The sequence below is a fragment of the Silurus aristotelis genome (assembly GCF_946808225.1).
Source record: "Silurus aristotelis genome assembly, chromosome: 19".
Taxonomy (NCBI): Eukaryota; Metazoa; Chordata; class Actinopteri; order Siluriformes; family Siluridae; genus Silurus; species Silurus aristotelis.
Genome location: NC_139592.1, coordinates 8,147,408 through 8,168,429, shown reverse-complemented (window position 1 = coordinate 8,168,429; position 21,022 = coordinate 8,147,408). Strand labels below are relative to the sequence as shown.

At 36.3% G+C, this 21,022-nt stretch overlaps 1 protein-coding gene across 1 annotated transcript; it reads left to right on the top strand.

The window, feature by feature from the left end:
• The first annotated feature begins 10,048 nt into the window (after nt 1–10,048).
• On the top strand, nt 10,049–17,872 carry perm1a (PPARGC1 and ESRR induced regulator, muscle 1a). Its single transcript, XM_083569791.1, has 4 exons — nt 10,049–10,166; nt 10,949–14,505; nt 17,219–17,335; nt 17,553–17,872. The coding sequence occupies exons 2-4, from the start codon at nt 10,962–10,964 to the stop codon at nt 17,657–17,659; spliced, it is 3,768 nt and encodes a 1,255-aa protein (XP_083425917.1). The 5' UTR covers nt 10,049–10,166; nt 10,949–10,961; the 3' UTR covers nt 17,660–17,872.
• The last annotated feature ends 3,150 nt before the right edge of the window (nt 17,873–21,022 follow it).

Sequence of the window (21,022 nt, the reverse complement as noted above, 5' to 3'; positions counted from 1 at the left end):
AAACAGCAGGGCTAAAGAGGAGAGGAGCGTCTCAGTAGGAAGGAGATACACTACATCAAGTGGGTTTCCTGATGATTCAGTACTCAAAACTGCATAAAAACCGTGCTAGTGAGAGTTGTGGAATCAGATTTAAAATCCAAACAAAAGAAAAATTCTGTCCAGCCTCAGGGCAGTCAAAGGAACATATGACAGCTAAAATGCAACTACCAAACTTGATTTAATGGATATATAAGAGATCCTTTCTGTATCATTTATAAGTAATATATTTATTCCATGCATGATCTTATCTAACATAGTTTAGAATTCTTACATCCAGTTAGCATAGCCAACAAACTCTAGTTTTATCCTGAGCCACAAGTTAACGCTAATAGGCAGCACGCTGCACAACCCCAAGCACACGTCACCTCACGCGGTTGTGTTTATAAGCAAGGCCGGGAACACTGTAAACTATTGTGAGAAGAGCTGTGGAGGCTGATGGGGAGTAATAAGAGCATCCGGCTCTTCACTTTACTGACAGTCATCAGCACTTACACCCACAGGGGGGGGTGTTTTAATCAAAGTTCACAGCGTTCCAAACAAACATCCCCTCTGAGAGCTTCACCTAAGCAACACGACCCTAACAGTAAGCATTAAACAATTTAATGCAGTCCGGCAGTGTGTAGCTGAGATACTGACCTCTCACTGAAGGTCTGCTCAGTCTCTCTTCTGATATTAACCACAGTAGGAGTTTGGGGAGACGTAAAGGAGCCTGGAGCGAAGTTCCAGAGTTCCCATCGTTGATGTTAACCCAGCTGGCTGCAGGTCTAAAGTATTTCCCAGCATGCTATTCTCTCTGTAGTTTGATTAAAACTGAAATGAGCAAAGTGGGAAATAAAGTGTTTTACTCCAAACCATGAATCATTGTTCTCCAGTACTCACATGTTGGGCATAGAGACAAAAAGTACAGTATATTCTGGTTAAAGTTCTAAAAGTTTCTAAATGACTACTTGCAATTAATAGTTTTTAAAGTGTATAATGTCATTATTGTAAATTTAATTGTGATTACATCAAAATTTTCTTTTGCACAAGATTTTCAAGGGTTTATTTTATGCTAATTTGTTAGCATGAAAAGATAACTCTTTTTGTAATCAGGTTTAATTAAAACAGAACCAAAAAAAAAAGTTTATAGGAAAAAAACCCTTGGCCTAGCTTTCTTACACTTTTTTTATTATTTTTTTTATTATTATAAAAAATATTATATTATTATATTATTTGCACACACAGAAATTAGGAGGTGTTGAGCCCTTCAGCTCTAAGTAAGCATACTTTTTTCTTAAGTATCCACTGTCATACACAAACTTGTTAATTTAGAGCTCATTTTATACTCATTTAAAAAAAAGAGTATTAAAACTTGTGGAGATCAGGCAGGATTTGTTTTAATTCTGTTTTACCTCTGAAAAAATGTACACACAACAATAATAAATAACATGCCAATGTTTGTGATCATGTTCTATCCTCTGTAGCAGTTTGTTTCAGAGAAACGATATATTATGGCACAGTGGTGGTTTTGTGAGCTGAAAAAGCAGACAGGCGTTGGCTAGGTTTGCACCGAGACTGGACTGCTCTGACTGCCCTACCCAACGTCAACTAGTAGCTTAGATCCTGTAGCGCACTGTAGGGAAGTGATGACGTCATAAGTATCCAAGTTAAAGAGGAGCTGCGCTTGGGAGCTGTTTACCGTCTGGCAGGTGTTTCTTTTTTTCCCCTAAGCTTTTTTTCTTCTTTCTTGCAATGAATAAGAGAGTAAATATCACTTCAAAGCCATGGCTTTTCCACATCAAACTGTGGGAGAGTAGCACTGTGAGTTCCAGCAGGGAGGCTTTTTAAAAAGGTCCTGTCTCTTGTTGGCAGTGCACACCACAGAGTAACAGCTTTAAGAGACTACGCTGGCTTTATTCACAATTATAAGTCTGAAACACATTAGCCTTGAAAAGGTACAGGATGCATTTCTAAAACATACCATACACTGTGGCCTCTCTGTAGTTTGCTTGCACAACCGTTGTCCTTATGAGGGCACTGAAAAGACCTTTAAGCATGTCTGACCTCCAACTTTCCCCCTTTTGTCATGCCTCATTAAACAAGTTAATACATCAGTTGCAACTACTCATTGCCCTCTGTTGAAGCAACATTCAGGCAAATAAGCTTCAGTCGTTCACTACTGGTCAGAGTCCTCAGCTCAAATGCTGTCGTCATCTCGATAAGGGCCATTACCCTTCAGACGAGCACGCTCCTTCAGAACAGTGCTTGTTTAGAATCCACTTTTTTTTGTCTGTAGAACAGTGCAGCCTCAATGTAAATTCTTCCACATCGTTGATGGAAAAAGAAAGCATTGTCTCACTGGTTGTGTTAATTTAGTTGCTTTCAGCTCCACACTTTATATGTTGTCTCGTCGCACTAAGTGAGCTTGATGACTGGTTAGAATGCAGCATTTAACAGAGCCAAGTAGCAAAGCCTCTCCAAGGCCACTTTTACAGTGACGAGCAATTCAATTAAAAAAGGATAGACAATGTAGGGTGTTAATTTTTCATAGGTAGTTGCTTGGCATTTTAAATATTGTGTCCATGGAGAAAACACATTATTATAAAACATTATGATTCAAAATATGTTATGTAATAATACCTTTAAAAGTAATATTTTAATTTATACATCATTTTTAAAACTCTAATAACAAGCTAAGCTGCATATTGTCTTGAGGTCAAGAATGATACAAGGGGAACTCCAGGAAAAGCACCACACCTTGATGTAGGTTACACAGTGCTGGCCTCTCCCATTCTAGATCTATACATCTTCTGGTGAGTGAGTCCAGACAAGCTCGCGTCATACTCTGTAGATGCTCAGTGATTTACTGTCTGATCCTGCCTGAGCTTCAGGCCTTATGTCATTGGCGGCAAGCTCAAAGACATGCTGAACACTCCCTCCAGCAGTAATGTCTCAGTGTTCCACTCGCCTGCCTGTTCAGCCCACGCGCTCCTGCCCGGGGGAGACGGGCCATCAGTGTGTGAATGCTGAAGTGTGGGAGCATAACACGCCTAGCCAAGTCTGAGAGCTGGGTTTAATTTTCAATAGGCTGCCTTAGCAATAGGGGAAGTATGTGTCAGCAGCCCGGATAAAAACAGCCAAGAATATTAAAGGGACTGTTTTGTTTTTTTTTACAAAAAAAAAAGAAAAAGGCAGCCTGAGAATGAAACAAAAGGCTGCCAGCAATGGGTTAAAACAAAAACTACAACAGAGAAGTAAAGGAGTGGCATTATAAATCAAAAATAGTTAGGAAACAGCCATAGTATGTAAAATGGTTGCTGCGTTTTTTTGGGAAGAACTTCCACATCTACTGGAACTTTTGGTTGTAATTACAGACATATTTTAATCTGTAAAGAGTCTCTGGCTATTACTCAGTGCCATTTTACAAGGTTTGTCTCTGGTCTTAGGTGATATGCATAGCAGGTCTGAGTGCATATATGTGATTTTCACACTCCTTAGAAACAACAAATTCCATAAAGCATGTAACATCTCCTGAAAGCATGAATACTGACCATAATATTAATTACTGTATATCAGAAAAAGTTTGTGAGCAGGTTTTTATATCTTGGAGGGGGCCAGTTGGCTTCACACTGATTTTTTTTACTTTGTGTGAACATATGGCTAGTTGTAATATAGCATAAAAACTTGCTTTAACAATTATGTGAAGATAAAGAGCTTAGAAGTGAGACAAGTGTGTGTGTGTGTGTGTGTGTGTGTGTGTGTGTGTGTGTGTGTGTGTGTGTGTGTGTGTGTGTGTGTGTGTGTGTGTGTGTGTGTGTGTGTTTCTTCCTTTTTTTATTATACACATTCTTCTGTAAATAAAAAAAAATGCGTTTTTAGTTTTAGTTTACATCACATTTTATTTCTTCACAGAATTTTCATACAATTTCAGTGTAAAAAAAAAACAAAAAACCCAACAACAAATGGTGCCTGTATGGGCGTTTAAAGACTAAAGATCATGTGTTTTATTTCCGTAATGCTTATGGCTACAGCTGCAACAAAGACTATTTAATTTGCTAAGACTTCAAACAATTTAAATGCCACTGGAAAAACTGAATAAATATTGTACAAAACAATTATGGTTTTAACAGTTTTAATGCACCTCTATCTGGTTTAGAGTTCCTCTGATTACTAAGAATAAAAAAATTACATTTTAGCACTTGTGTTTTTTATTAAAGTGGTAGAATTGTAGCAGTTATTTACTGATCTGTAAAAATATTTGCATTCAATAGTGTAGATAAATATTTACGACACAACGAAAACTAAATTCGACAATGCAGTTCAGCAGTTTCACAGATCAATATTTGTATGTTTTTCATTGTCTCATGATTAAATATATAAATAAATAAATATGTGTTATATATTTAATTGCACTTGAAGTTTAACCTGTTAAAACACAGCCACACAGTTATTTATTACTACAGTGAAATAGTACATATTAAAAAAGTAATTAAGTGTTAAAGAGTTAAAAGCAGGAGGATATGTACATATATGCATGTGCTTATGTACTGTATGTAGGTATGTCGGAATGTATGCATGTACTGAAAATTTTTATATGTTATTATACATGATGTGCACACCAAAAGTACATCAAAGCCAACTAAATTTCTATGGCATGGCCTTGAATTCACATTTATTCTCATTACTGAAATGTTTCTCATTTGCGTTTTCATGGCAACAGTTTGTATATAGAGACCAATGATTAGTGGTCACTGAGTGCCTTCACAAAACCTGCTTCTATTATCCACCCTACTGACCAAACATTCATTTATTTGCATTCCTCCTTTATTAAAGACTCTGCTTCTGTTACGTTGCTAAAGATGTCCAGTGCTGATTGGCCAGTGGTAACGAATAGCTGAGAAACCAAGAGGTCACAGGTCACTGTCTCAGTCTATTGATGGTGTGGGTAAATGAAAGACTGGTGACAGTCCTGCTCTTGTTATCAGGGATGATGAGTGATGAGCAGAACGATGCCATTGCTGTTTCCACCCCAGGTCTGTTTGGGTTTGTATGCATGGAGTGTGTCAGTGCTAGAGCTGGTCCGAGCCTGCCCCTTCCACTTCCCATTGTTTAGCTGGCACTGATAACCCTCGTGACCTGTAGGAGAGCAGTACTGCCATCACTCTGTGTGTGGTAAAGTATCTGTCAGGCTTTTGTCACCAGATCAGTTATTAACCAGCACTTCAAGTAGTGGAGAATGCGCATGGTCTGGTCAGCCATGCTATGTTGAACTGAGTGCAAACAGACAGGCCAAGGAAGAAGACGAGGATGCTGGGGATCCGCTTTTAGCCCCTGGATACAAAGCTAGAATGATTTTATTTACCATTTCCTGTCTGTCATCCAGCATATGCAATAACACTGAGTTGCTATATAAGCAGTTTATGTGGGACCAAGCAGTGACAAACATGAGAGTAATTTTTGACCTAGAAATATGATCATCTACCATGATGTAGTCATTTCATTATTTTTTTTTTTCTGTTATATATCCTTAGCAGCAGCAGCAGCAAGCAAGCAAAGAAGGATATGACACATCTTGTCATATGCCAGCATTCTTAAGAGGATCAGAAGGGGAATTCAACTAAAAATATCGCTCATCCTCATCCTATTCCTGTTCATACGTGACCTTTAGCTGGTGCGATAATGACTGGCGTGTGACAGCAGGAAGGCTGTGTGGTCTGAGGCCCTTCCCAAATCATCCACACAGAGCTGGAGAGTCCCTTTCCCTGTGCTGAGTGAGCTACTGTCCACCGGGAATAACAGGCGAAGGCTTAGCGCCAAGGCTGAGTCACCAACATTCGATTTCCAAGTGTAACACTGAATAATGCAACTGTTTTAAAGTGCACACCATTTTACTGCTTCTGTAATCCCAACTTTGGAACTGCATCTGAGTTATTGTTTTGTCATTTTTATTTTATATTTGTAGTATTGTAATCTTAGGACATTGTCAATATAAAATACGTCTTTGATACCATTAAGTTAAGAATTTTGGAAAGATTTTGGAAAATTGTTCCAAAAGTAAAGACAACCAAGAACCTGCTGTAGTCTCCAAAATGGATTGTTTGCCACCTGCTGGCCGAAACGCAAACAGCAGTTTTCGAATATTTACCTTTGTTAGAAACTTTGTAATAAACGAATAATAATAATAATAATAATAATAATAATAATAATAATAATAATAATAATAATAATAATAATCTTTATGCATTTTGCAGCACAAATCGGACTTTTGTCATGTTCATGTCATGTTTTTTATTCCACCTAGAAAAATTAAAAGAAAGAAAGAAAGAGCAAAAGCACATACAATAGGTAGTGGTGTAGTAAAGTTGTTTTTGCAATTCTTCTAATAAATAGCTGGGTTTTTCTTATTTGCCTTTCACAGTTTTCCACACTAAAGCTGCCATATCATATTACACAACACAGTTCACAATATATTTCATTATCATTTCATCTTCTCCCGCTTATCCTTAATTCGGGTCGCGGGGGCAGCAGTCTAAGCAGATTCCCCAGACACTTCTCTGTGTCCAGGGATCGGGCTGTCAAGGCCCCCGCCTTCGACTGCTGCCCAATCCTCTCAGCACCGGTCCCTTACGGTCCCTCCTGCAGGTGGTGAGCCCACGGGAAGGCGGCCCCACGTCGCTCCGACGTCACGGTCCTTGATTTATTTTTCTCGTAAGGGTCCCCTGGAGCATAGAGGGTTAAGGGCCTTGCTCAAGGGCCCAAGAGTGGCAGCTTGGCGATACCGGGACTTGAACCCCCGACCTTCCGATCGTTAACCCAGCGCCTTAACCGCTGGAGCCACCACTTCCCCCAGTTCACAATATATCTGTAAGTTTAGTCTTGCCAACATGCCACCTGGACACACAAAAAGACATGCACATATCATTGTGTCATTTTAACTTGTCCCACATAGTTCTTTAAAACAAGAACAGAATGAGTCAGCACTGAATTGCCAGACATGGCTGCAATTAGAGAAAAACACTGTCTTATTAGCCATTGTGGATGTTATCAAGTAGCCTAAACAGATCCTAATCCTAGACATAGAAGCACCGGGCTTAATCCTGTTGATGTAAACAGAATCCCACCCACACTTTTGCAAACCACTATCCCAGGTGCAAACGCTCTCTCTCTCTCTCTCTCTCTCTCTCTCTCTCTCTCTCTCTCTCTCTCTCTCTCTCTCTCTCTCTCTCTCTCTCTCTCTCTCTCTCTTTTTTCTGTGCTGGCACACTGCCCAGTGTGTGCTTGCTAATTAGAGAGAGCAGATTTCCCACACTTAAAGTGAAACAGCCCTATTATGTTGATGAATAACTGACAGAGAGAAAAGGAGAATGAAGAGTTTCGAAACATTCCCACCTCAAGTAATGGAATTTTATCTATTTTTTTTTAATGGTGAGTGGCAAAGACAATAAAATCTTACTTTAACATGGCTTTGATAAAAGCTTCATAAGATGGACAACATTAAAAGTGTCAAATCTGAAAAAAAAAAAAAAAAAAAGATATAAAAACAACAATTCATTGTTATAATTAACAGTGATTTAAGATGGACTTTTCTCACATTGTAGTCTTTATTATCCATAACCCATCTTAGTTTTGGTGGGGGTTGAGGTGGTTGTGAAAAGCATGGAAACAGGAGGCATAATTAATCAGGGAAGGCACAAATTTGAGCAGATAACAGGATAATGAGTGTTATCTTAATATCATAAACACTTGCTTGGATGGGCTAATTTGTTAATCCCATTGTATTCATTAATAATCTCGATGTGTGTAAACACAGCCCTATCCCCATTAACTACTGCCACCTGAGGCACAGCTGGAGCCGAAAGTATATTTTAGCATTAACCTAAAATTAGCTAAAGGCTATTCCCTTGCTAGCAAACACAGTTAAGGCCAAATACATTTAACATTTATTTTGGCACAGAAAAAAAAATATTATAATCATTATTATTGCATTTTGTCAATCATTTCAAACAAATGTTTATTTTTATTTTAGGAAATCCTTCTATATTCTACATCATTTGGAAAGAAAAGTGTCCCTCAATGCTAGACAGAACACAAAAGTAAAAGAAACCAGATGAGGGTAAAGTACATATAGAAACACGTTAGCAACAATAACTTGAAGTAAACAAATTATTGTAGGAGTTTATCAGCCTTTCACATTGTTTTGTAGAAATTTGGGCCTACTCTACTTTACAACATCGCTTCAGCTCATTGATGATTGAGGGCATTTTTCTACACAATCCCTCCATAGCATCTCAATGGGGGTTAATGTCTGGATTTTTTTTCTGGTGTTCTTGGGAACATTGAATGTTGTGTGATTTCCTGTTTAATAAAAACATTTGTTTCTGTTTTCAGATGCAATTTTGCAAACAAAAAGTCATGGTTAATGTTTTGTTTGTTTTTTTGGAGAGAAGAGACTTGACATTGCCACATGTTTATTAAATACATTCCTGTTCAGCTTTTTTCTGATTGTGTTGTCAAGACCATATATACTGAATGTGCTTACAGAGGCCTGTTTGTGTTTTTAATTTTTTCCTTCATATTTCTTTATATTTCATCTAGTCACTTATCCATTTACCCATTCATCTCTTATTCTATTTATCTATCCAAACCCATCAATCTGAATAAAATGAATAAATAAAATGTAATTTTACAGACTATGCATTAAGTATGTTTAATTTCACATATAAAACACTAAAACTAGAACTTCTTAATGATAGTAATATACATTCTCTTTGCAAGTATAGCTATCCTTATTCAGCTGCTTTTGATTCTCCCAGTTATAATTATATCTCTCTATTGCCCCCATCTTTCCTGTAGCTGTATGTATATGTTACAGTTAAAACCATTTTTCCAATTAAAACTGGAGGATGCGAAAGATTCTGTAAACAGATTATGCTTCAAATGAGGAAAACACTATGTAAAATGTATTACTATACCTAGTTGGGTAACTAGAAGTCATCAGAATATTTTCAATGCACTTTGGAACAAATCTCTGTAACCTTCCTGGAGATCAACACTATTCTTCTAAAGGATGTACTCTCAATTGTGGTTTTGATGCTGATGGTAGAGTATAACATGTCTAACATGTCAGTCCTGTCAAACATGTCTGTCCAAAATCTGTCACAGGGGTTCAGTTGAGTTCAGATCTTGTGTTTGTGAGCTACATATTGTATATTTCTTTGGTTGTTGTAATTGTGAAGTCCTTTTGTCCGGGATTCTTTTGCAAAAGAAATAAAAGAGATTTTGCTTCTTTTTTCCTTTTTTTTTTTTTTTTTACACTTCCTGGTTAGAAAAAGAATTGTTTAAAAAAAATCATATTCCATCAAACATATAGTTATCTTTCTTGTTCTCATTGTGAACGGGGAAAAGGTCATTATCCTTGACAAAAGCCCTCTCATTAGGATAGACATGCTTCAGCATAAAATAATCATTTTGACAAGGCTTGTATTGATTTGCAGTGATGTTTTGCTCTAATGAAACACATAGACCCAAACCATGCAGGCAAAAGAAAATGCCCCGCAGCAGAAAAGGGCCTTTTCTAATTTTACACTATTAAGTGTAAAATAGGACTACATTAGTTTACATGAATGTATCCTGTGAATGTTTCCAGTCAGCACTGACATGCCTGTAAGTCAGAAAGGGAAAGTAGATCAGATATCTCATGACGAAAAATTCATCAGCTGACACACACCTTGGCCGGTCCTCTGGCCGGTCCTCTATGTTTCCAGCTGATGACATTAACAAAATGTAAGATATTGTTTCTCAGATCTTCTGTATCAGAAACACAGATTAAACACATAATATTATTATATACTGTGTTAAATTCTCTTGTGTATCAATGTTCTAATATATAAGAAGAGTATTACCTATTAGTTCCTTTTGTTAGCACCCGTTCAGCTGAGGTGCTGAAATGATATACCTCAGTTGGAGGGGTCAGAGCGAAGAGCTTTACGTGCATTACGTGATCAGAAAAACTGTTCTATTAATAGTGCATCATAGGGTCCATGTGAGTCTGTGTCATGGCATGGGCCTTAAGAGTGTGCATACTATATCTCAGAAAGCACAGAGGGCACTCAGGACAGCAGCAGAGGCAATAAAGAACAACTAAACAGGTTTGTGCATACCTGCATGACTTAAGATTGGAGACTGTGTTCATAATAATCATTAAGAGTGAAAATGCAGTGATTATAAACTCCTTACCACTCACTGGGAATACTATCTTGTATTTTCAACAAAAAATCTATACTTTTTGTTGTTCACCATATGAGTGTACATACTGAAAAAGATCCCACCATTTGGTGTTATGCAGAAAATAAAGGGTTCGTTTTTGGTGTCTTGTCACACTCAAGGTCACTTCCCCATGTCATGTTAAAAAGGGGTTGTTCTGCCCTTCTTCAATGACTTGCTCATTTAGAATCAAAATTGAAATTGAACTTATTTACCTTATTTTCCATATGACTGTAATTGTAACTGTAATTATGTATGCTATATATTTTGCTAATATTTAATATGCTTAGATGTCAATATTTGAAAAACATTAAACATACAACAAACATACTTGACATTTAAAACCTTACCTTTAAATTTGATTTTACATGTAGATACAATTTGAGAATTCAAACAGCTTTTAATGTTTGGTTAATGTTTGATACATCTAATCTGTTCAATATGTGGGTTATGTGTGTATTTTGATTTTCTGGCTAAACATACAAAAGGTGTGGAGACAAAATGCACTGGCAGCTTGATTACCTGGTGGATACAGAATGTATTTCTTGTTTGCAACTCCTTTCTTATAATTTAATGTAGCAACACAGACTCAGTAATTATTCTATACCCATATATGTGCATGCATACAGCATGTAAAAAAGTTTTTTCCCCTCTGTTTTTGTTGCAGTTTCCATTTTGAGATGGAAGATTTTGAGTATAGCCTCCAAATCTCTGAGCTTGAATGGGACTCCTTTTTCCAAGCATGTGAAGAGTGTAACATGTTGCCCCCCGGCTTAGCAGGCCTGGATGACTCAGGAATGAGTGACATGGATGACATGGCAAGCCATCGAACACGGACTCCAACACAAACTGCTTCGCATGATCCAGGGCTTCGAATTGATACCCCCCCTGACTGTGAAGGCTCTCCTGTGGAGCTGTACCTGAGCAAATATGGATTAAGCAGTCCAGACCAAGTTCTCTCTGGCAGCGAGGATGACTTCCACTTAGAGGCTGTCAATGTGTTTTTTGAGAGGTTGAAAAGTGTCTCAGTAACTGAGGATCACACAAATTTGGGGAGTAAAGTGACTGGCAATTCAGAGAAATTATTTGATTTGATTAAAGACACTAAAGAGATGGCAGTGTCTGTAGAAGCAATTCAATCAAAAACAAATTGGACAGCACAAAAAAATGATCGTACCTATATGCAAACAGAATCTACAGATGATAATTTAGAATCGCCAAAATCTACCAGTCCTGAAAAAGAACTGTTTATCAGAGAAGAAGCCTGGTCACTGGATGTATTGAAAGCGGGAGAAAAATGGGAAGTTAAGATGAACACACAACCAGACACTGTAAAGAGTCCATGTGATGTACTAGTCAATGAGAAAGAGCTTACAAACCAGGTCAAAGAAGCAATTTTAGGGTTAGCAACATGTAATAATTCTGACTTGCTTGTAGTTCAGGGTCAAGCTACCAACTTTACCCCTAGAAGGCGAAGGCGAAAGAAAAAAAGAATAAGTGTAGATCTGGAAATTGATTCTAGATATGAGGCCCAGTTGCAATGCAAAGTGAGTGATTCTGATGAAGACACATATACGAAAAGAGGAGATATTGATCGAGAAACTCATTTGGCTGACTACTGTGGATCAGGAAATGTTTCTAAGGCATGCTGTGCACCTTGTGACTTTTCAGCACATCCAAAGCAAAATAGCATTTCAGAGAAATTCTCAGGATTTCCACAGCCAGTACCAGCAAAGGAAGATATCAGGATGTCTACACTATTAAGCCCTGCTTTACAAAAAGAGTTTGTTAACAGTGCAGTTAGAGTTGCTCAGAGCAAGAGAGAAACAGACAAAAAGTCTGATAAAATTCTGACTGCAAAATCAGCAGAAACTTGGCAACTTGCCATAAAAGCGGATTTAAAATCTTTTGAGCACAGTATTTCTGCTACAGAGACAAATCAAAGTAATACCAGTCAATCAGCACACACTAATGGAGATAATGCAGGAAATGATTTACAGCTTAACAACCATTTGCCAACAGAAATGCTCCCATCTACTGCCAGCTCTGACATGCCAATGATTGGGGAAAAAACTGTAAGCACAGAGAATCTTGTTAATGTATCAGTCTCCCATCACCCAGATGATGTCAATTCACAAACACAAAGTGCAGCATTAGAACTGGCACCAATGATACAATCACACACTGCTGTTTACTCAAAGACACCCAACAGTCAATCTGAAGATAAAGTGACGTTATCAGGCTTTCAGTTTGATGGGTCGAGTGCAGTAGGTCAAAGGAAAACCTCAATTTCCTGTGCAACATTTCCTGAGTTAACAGATGAGACACTCTTCTCAGCATCTTACAAAAACACTGAACTGAAAGAAAATTCTGTGAATCACAATGAAACCCATTTTAACCTACTGGCAAAGGTAGACCATGTAAATATGTTTCAAGAAAGTCACCAAAAAGCGCAAATATCTGAAGGAGATGAGTTCAATGATGTACCATCAGCTGAACAAAAATCAGAAAATACAAACCAAAAACTGACAGATAATAATGTCACCTTGAATACACCTGTAAGTTTAAGTTTAAAGAATGTGACTGAAAGTCAGGAAGGCAAAAATATAAAAGCAGTTGAAAGATTTTTCCCTGACTTCAGTGGGGACAAAAATGAGGAACTGTCTCTTAAGGGGCAGACTAATAAATGCAAGTCTCTTATACATATCAATGAACCAGAGAGTCAGCTTTCAAATTGTTTAAAATCAGAGCCAATCTTGTTTATTGGTGACATTGTTGAACAAAAAGGCCACATTCTCCCTTTAGATATGCCAGACCATGACCTCTTAGCTAATACATTTGTACAGAATTTACCATCTCCTCCTCCTGAGTCAACAGGTGGAGCTAAAAGTCTAGAAGTGGTAGATCCTGACTCTGTAAGTCAACCCACACCTCCTATTTATGCTATATCATCCTTCTGGAATGAAATGGAGAGGCTGACTATAAACGATATATTGGGGCTTCATTTAGTTGGCCAAGCTCAGCACCCCAGTGTGCTACTCCCACCAACAGACAGCAGTATTACAGATGTGACTGATGCTGCAGATTCAGGATATTTTACGCACTTGGATGAATCCAAGCCTGACCACACCAGTAGGAATATGTCATTCATATCAGATTTTGATGAAGAGCCTGCAGAGCTCTTATCTTCAGATGCATCCAAACCAGATGAGGGAACGCAAAAGTCTTCTAATCCAACAGGTATCATTTGGGATAGTAATCCAAATTTGTCTGAAACTGCAAATGAAATGGGTGAGGTGTTGATTTTAGATACAGCTCATTCATCACCTCTCCATAAAAGTAATTCCACTCATTGCTTCAGGAAGATGTGTGAAAATATTAGCGTTCAGAACTTGCAAGCTCTTGAAAGCAAAAACTTAGAGAAAATTATAAGAAATGCCTCTGTGCACTCCATGCATGCTGAAGTTGAGGGCGACTATGTAGACCCATTTGATCGTGTTGAAACATCATCACCAGTGTACCTCTCTGATGAGGAGGAGATGGACAATAATGGCATCACTTTCTCAGAGATCTTTGAGTATCTGTTTGGTACAGAGGAACCCAATGAGTCTGCTTCTGAGGCTGACACTCTAGGTGCTTCTTATTCTAGTGGAACTAGTACATCTGTCCTTGAGATGTATGAACATTTCTTTTCAGATTTTGAACCTGAACGTTTGTTTTACCCAACTGCAGATAGCACTAGTAATGACAATGAGATAATTCCAATCTTCTCCTCCTCACGCTCAGCAAACAGGAATGTCCAGTTCCCTGAGGTGTATGATTATTTTTTCCCAGATGATTCCCCTGTTCACTCAGAGGAAGAAGAGGAACCTGAAAATGCAATCGTACGAGTGGTCACACAAAATGACAACACATCAAATAAGAACCACAATTCTGTGAAAAATAACAGTTGGAGCTTCCTGTGGTCAAATCCTTTTTCATTTAGGAGAGTCCGTCACAAAGGAATCACAGTCCAACCCGATGAGTCCAGTTCTCAGGCTCTAATTCCAGTAAAAAATTCGGGCAGTTCATTTCGTGGAGGAATTCAACCTTTAAACATATTAGGTGCTGATGGGGGCCCATTTCCAGACCCGCTGATTTTTAACCTGGAGAACCGCATCTTCAGACAGCTGGCAAACCAGCAGAAGATATGTAGCGAAATGCAAACAACTGTTGCTGATCCACGTAAGCCTCATCTATTTTTACTATAGTCAAAGCAACACTGCATGATAAAAGCAGAGTTTCTGATGCTTTTAGTGTAAACAGTACTCTGGCATACTTTTTTTTTATTACCTGTGCTGCATGCTGCCTTCTAGGGAGGAAATTTTCTTTGAGACAATGTTCATTGTTCAAAGTGCTATATAAATAAAAATTAATTGAATTGAAATGTTTTAACAAAACAATAATATCTGTAATTCATTAAATGTGTATCTGAGTGACACCTATCTTTAAATAGCTTCTTTGCATTAGTAAAGCTCAAAGCTAGAAATTCTACTGTTCCATTGGTTTTGGACCTGACTCAGAGCACGTAGCAACAGGCAGAAGTTGTGTTGATGCCAGAGGAATGGTCATGTCCTGTTCTGTCTGTTGGCTGACATGTTGGCTGGCCTCTTAAAACTGCCATGAGCCAGAAAATAGTCCCATGTTTTTCTTTGAACTACATGTACAAATAGACCAGAATAGACCAAAACTAATCACCTCTATAACTAGTATATACAAATATGTGAGGCACTGATGACAGGACAAGTGTGTATGTTTTTTTTTGTTGTTTTTTGTCAATTGCCACCAATTTATGTAGGTGTCTGTGCTTATAGAATTATTATTATTATTTAGATTCACAGACCCTCAACCTGTTGATTGTAAATTAGCCAAATTCCCATTGACTTCTTTTATAAATTGTAGAATATTAGTTTTGGAACTCCTCAAAAAAACTTAACAAAGCTCTACAGGTTGTTTAGACTGATCCAGCTATAATTCCTAGTGACCACACCGAGGGTTTTTTAATAAATGATGATCAAAATCCACTTAACTCCTATAGATTTACACTGACAATATATTTAGAGCATGGCACAGAGCCTCTTCATTTATCTCTCCATCCATCTACCAGTAGCACAAACACACACACACACACACACACACACACACACGCACACACGCACGCACACACATTCTTTCCTTTTACTTTCTATCAACCTAATTATGTCACACTCCCACTGTATTTCACCAAAATTTGTCACTTTATTTGTCATCTATCTTTCTACCAATAACTTTTGTCTGACTTTCTGTCTGTCTGTGTCAGACTTCAAACAATCTTCAGTCTTTAAGCACTTATCAACGTTTGTAAAGTTATTTATTTTAACATTTCACAGTGGAAACAGGTTGTGTTATTAAGAGAAAATTTTTTTAGATGCCCTTCAACAGGAACATTTAAAAGCTAATGTATTTAGAAACCCATTAAATATAAGAATTAGTAGAACATGTCCGCTTTCTTTATAGGACTTCTCCTGAATTTGTATTATGTAGTAATTAATTAGGCATAACGTGTAAGTATAAAATGACAAAATTTTGTAATAAAAAAAAAAAGATTTTTATTGGTCATTAAGGAAATATAATAAAAGACCCAAAACAACTTATAGGTTGTAGGATAGTTTATAATGATTTTTTTTATATACATTTACTGTCCACTTTAATAAGAACACTTGTAAACCTGTTTGTAATTATTAAATCAGCTAATCACATGGCAGAAGTGCAAAGGCCAAGTGTGTCAAAGTTCAACATGTTGTGCATTCTGAGATGTCTTTTACTCATTGTGGTGATAAAAGTGATTATTTATGTTGCCGTAGCCTTTCTGTGAACTCCTGACTTCTCTCATAAACGCTTATTTGCTTCCACCTAAAGAACTTCAATCACTTGTTTTTTTATTTTCATAACACTTTACCACACTGTGTAATCTCTATAGTGTGCCTGTGAAAATCCCATCACATCAGCAGTTTCTGAAATAGTCAAACCAAACTCAGCACATCTGGCACCAACAACTATGTCACAGTCAAAGTCACTAAAATTAAATTTTACCCCATTCTGATGTTTGATTTATCGTAAACTGTCTAGTGAGTGGTTAGACTCTTGATTTCATCTGAAAGAGAAACCTAAAGGGCCTTGTGAGTTTACTTAATACCACAGTAATTTTGTTGCAATGGTTAGTAAGTTTTTTTTTGTTTTAATGATTCTGTCATGATCCTGTTAATGCTTACCTAGATTAAGCTACAACACTTCAGACAAAGACACTTTGAATATATCCCTTTCTGTAAGTTGACATTTGGACAACATTAGGTCGAATTTCATTAGTAAATGTAACAAAATTTCTAATGTTAATATTTCTTTTAGGTTTAATAGGTATGAAACATAAGACATGAAGAATTGAGGGCAGCTGGTTGTCGAGGGTTCAATGATTATCTCAGTGATATTTTTCAGTCGATCAGTCAATGGAGGAGGATGTAATCTTGTCTTTTAATTCTCTATTTACAACTTATCTGCTAGATAGCTTATCTTTCTTCTACTTTAGACTAGACGATTTCAGTATGGCATAGTCAGCTAAATCCTGTTGTAGTTTTACATAGCTACTGCATTACTCATAATGCAGCATCTCTGGAGTTTATTTTAGTTTTCATGAATGTCCTTCCCATGTCCATGTGGTGTTCCTCAGAGTTCTCTCCTTTCCTCCCAACTTCCCAAAACATGGCAGATTAGTTTGACTATTGAAAGTTTTTCCTAGATGTGAATATATGAGTGGAATCATATCCACTGTGTATTCCCACCAAGTTACTAGTGTCCCACGATAGGCTCTAGATCTAACTGAAAATGATAAAGTGTAATTAAATATGAATCTTATCTTTTCTAGGGTTGGATGCACCACTGTTGCCCATTAAACAGGCAGATATGTGCTTGGTGTGCATTGCTTTTGCCTCATGGGTCATGAAGTCAGTCAATCCTCAAGGAGCTGATACATGGAAAGCTGGTAATTAGCAATATAAGTATTATTTACATAATGAGTTATGTGGAAAAAAAAAACATTCCTTTGACCAGTCAATAAATGTTGTGTATATTGTAATTGATACAGTAAAAGAAATGTTACAGCAACTGTGCACACTTGACATTTACTAAATTATGAAAGATAGAGGAACATAAATAGTATATATACCACTAATAGATGTCGACTTGTCTCATAACTACAGTTCTGTTGGCAAATGTAAGTGCTCTGTCTGCCATCCGATACCTTCGGAGATTCACGAGGGACGAGGCGGCCAAGATTTCTCCACTGCGTCAGATCAAGTCTGTATAAATCTGTCCAAAGTCCTGAGTGTTGCCAGGTCACCTTTCAGTCAGTCACATCTTTTTCCTATGTAACCCAACCAAGAGCTGATAATACTTTTAAGTTGTGTATGCAAAAATGTCATGTGATTAATCAGCAATCTTCACCGATAATCATGCTCTTTGAGCTAAGACAGTGGGCATTAGCTTTCATATTCCTTAAGAAACACATCATAAACAGTGTAATATTCATTCATTCATTCATTTTCTCCCGCTTATCCGTAATTCGGGTCGCGGGGGCAGCAGTCTAAGCAGGCCCCCGCCTTCGACTGCTGCCCAATCCTCACAGCACCGTCCCTTACGGTCCCTCCTGCAGGTGGTGAGCCCACGGGAAGTGTAATATTAACTGACCAAATCTTAAGATTTCATGAGCAAAATATTACAGTTATGCCAGTTTTCAGTGGGGGTTTTTTTGTTGTTGTTTTTTTTGTGTGCAAAGCGAATCAGGCATGTTTTTGATAGGTAGGATAAGTGGAGGTATAAGGTGTTAATCATTAGGTAAGATGAGGCCATACATTTTCATCACATGTAATAATGTTGTATATTGACCAATCCTGAGATTAAAGTTATGCTATTAGTGAAAGTGTTGAAATGTGAACTATAAGAATTGCATTTGACAGAAGGTAGACAAGAAAGTAAGTAAAGAAATAGTTGTACAGTGTCGTATAGTAATTAATGAAATAATTTTAACAAAAATACTGAAATTTGGGTCCAAGCCAAAAATAAATAAATAAATAAATAAATAAATAAATAAAAGCCTTTAGCTCTGCCAGGTTGTACATCACTAAAGGGTTATCCATATCATTAAATTTAATTTGAAACCCCTTAAATCTGTGAATAGAGTTGCCTACGAAGCAAATGAAGCACAATTATGATTAGAGAAATAACTGCATTTAGGTACTGATAATGTTTTGGTGTTTAAGTGCTATCTACTTAGCACGTATGTATTAATAATTGTGCTAAAATAATTAACATCATATCATTATTCTTCTTTTTGTTTCTTTCTTTCTCTTTTTGGGCAGTAGTTTTTAGACAATGCAGGACAGAAATAGTGTTGTATATCAATAAAATAAATGAGTATTTTTGTTATTTTGCTGTTTTGTTTGCTTTTAATTTCTTACTGCACTTGTACCTTATTATCGCAAGAGGGCGCCAGAATACTGTGTGCTGAGCACAGATTATTGCCTAATAACACAATAAGTAAATTTCTTCTTCAAATATTATATTATATTATATTATATTATATTATATTATATTATATTATATTATATATATATATATATATATATATATATATATATATATATATATATATATATATATATATATATATATATATATATATATATTTATATACTGTGCAAAGATTGTGCATAGATGTCGGGAGATAACATGCTCAAATGGCATGATATAGTTATGCACAAGTATGAATGTTTGTATGATACAGTCAGTATATACATAATAAATATATGTGGAATATAAAAAAAAAAAAATTTTGTAGTATGATGGCAATTCATGGGTCCAGACCACTAGAGGGTGCCATGTGGATATTTTTTTAATAGACATGCCAAAAAGTTTTGAACCAACATAACTAACGTCTAAAAAATACGTAGACGTAAATATGAAAAAGAAAAAAAAAAAAAAGTTTTTATACGGTTATTGAATATGAATGGCTGAAAAACGCAAGCACGAAAAATATACTTGAGGAGAAACGGACAAAAACACTGGTAAGGAATAAATCATAATTATTTTCCCCTTTTTTCTTTTTTTGTTACATCTTATTTTAGTAATATGAAAGTTATGGGCTTGCTGCAAAGCTGGTGTCTTACTATTTTTCCAGTTAGACACAAATGGAAGTGAGCCAAAGTGCATTTTGTTATTAAATGATGAAGGTAAGTATTTTTATCGCTTTGGTGCCTGTAAAGGTTTACAGGTTCTGGATATATAATTTATTACAATCTGCAATAATTAGAATGGCAGCTCAGCATTTGAAGTGGGCGTGGCCATCTGGACAGCATCCAGACATAGTGTAAATAAGGCACCACTTATAGTACTTATACTATACTACTATACAATACTGTACTGTACTGCTACTATACCACTCTGATCTCCGAGTCATTCAGGTTTATTGTTTTGGGAAATCAAAACATTATTCTTTAAGACGGTAATATATACAACAACAATAATTAGACCTTTTAATAGAAAATTATAACGATCCCTTTATTATTATTATTATTATTATTATTATTATTATTATTATTATTATTATTATTATTATTTTTATTACCGATAAAAGCACATGGTGTGAGATTTCTTAAGTTTTGTCAAAATAAACCCCTGGTTTATCTAAGAGAATATAAATAAGGGAAATATTTGATCATTTATAAATACCTTAATGAAAGCTTTTATGGTGAAGCTTAAGCACTAGATTGAATGTACACATTAATTCTAGGTGACTTGCTTGATGTTTGGATTCAATTCATTCAATTCAAATAACAAATTGCTAAAAAATATGTTCAGAAAAAACACCAAATACTATAAATATCATGTAATCATGTATAATTATGATTATAAAACTTTTATAAGTGGTGGGTTGTGGCTTTCACACTGGTAATACACTGGCTGTTGATGGAGCCCAGATTCATAAGAAACACTGAGAGAAAGCATGACTTTAAAAGAACTGATTTCATTTTTTTTATTTTTCAAATATAAATATCACACCAAACTGAAGGAATAAAACATTCACACATTTAAGAAACATTGGTAGTGTCTGTATGTACATAAAAAACCCGAACATGCCCATGTCAGAAAGAATTCCTGCACATTGATACATATTGCTGGTGTTTTGTGTTTTTCCTGGAATGAATCATTACAAGAATATGAATGTTAAGACAATATAAATTATTACAAATATTATAATTAACTGTACAAAACAGTGCAAAGAGACAAAATTGTCGATGCTTTCTATAAAAAAAACTATTTACATTATGTACATAATTTATTCTAGCCATGTATCTTAACTAGCCATGTGTAAAGGTTTGTAAACAACACAGTGTAATGCTACATCTAATACAAATGATGGAAAAGAAACAATATTGGTTTTGTTCTGTGATAATTGAATTAGTAAGAAAGCCTTGTTTCTTGATAAACTGTTTTTTTTTTTTTTCCAATAATTTGTACAGTATTTAGAAAACAAACATGCTCAGTTCTCCTGTATCTATTCATCCTTTGTTCATTTCCCCTGGGAGATTATTTAGTGATGTTGTGCAAGCTTGACCTCATGTAAAGCACTGTCTCTATACTGTGCATGTGTGTGTGTGTGTGTGTGTGTGTG

Bases quoted from the DNA above. Each gene is read 5' to 3' on its own strand.
- perm1a (XM_083569791.1), top strand. From the start codon at position 10,962: ATGGAAGATTTTGAGTATAGCCTCCAAATCTCTGAGCTTGAATGGGAC. The intron at 14,506-17,218 runs GTAAGCCTCATC...TATCTTTTCTAG, and splicing joins AACAACTGTTGCTGATCCAC to GGTTGGATGCACCACTGTTG. The intron at 17,336-17,552 runs GTAATTAGCAAT...TCATAACTACAG, and splicing joins AGCTGATACATGGAAAGCTG to TTCTGTTGGCAAATGTAAGT.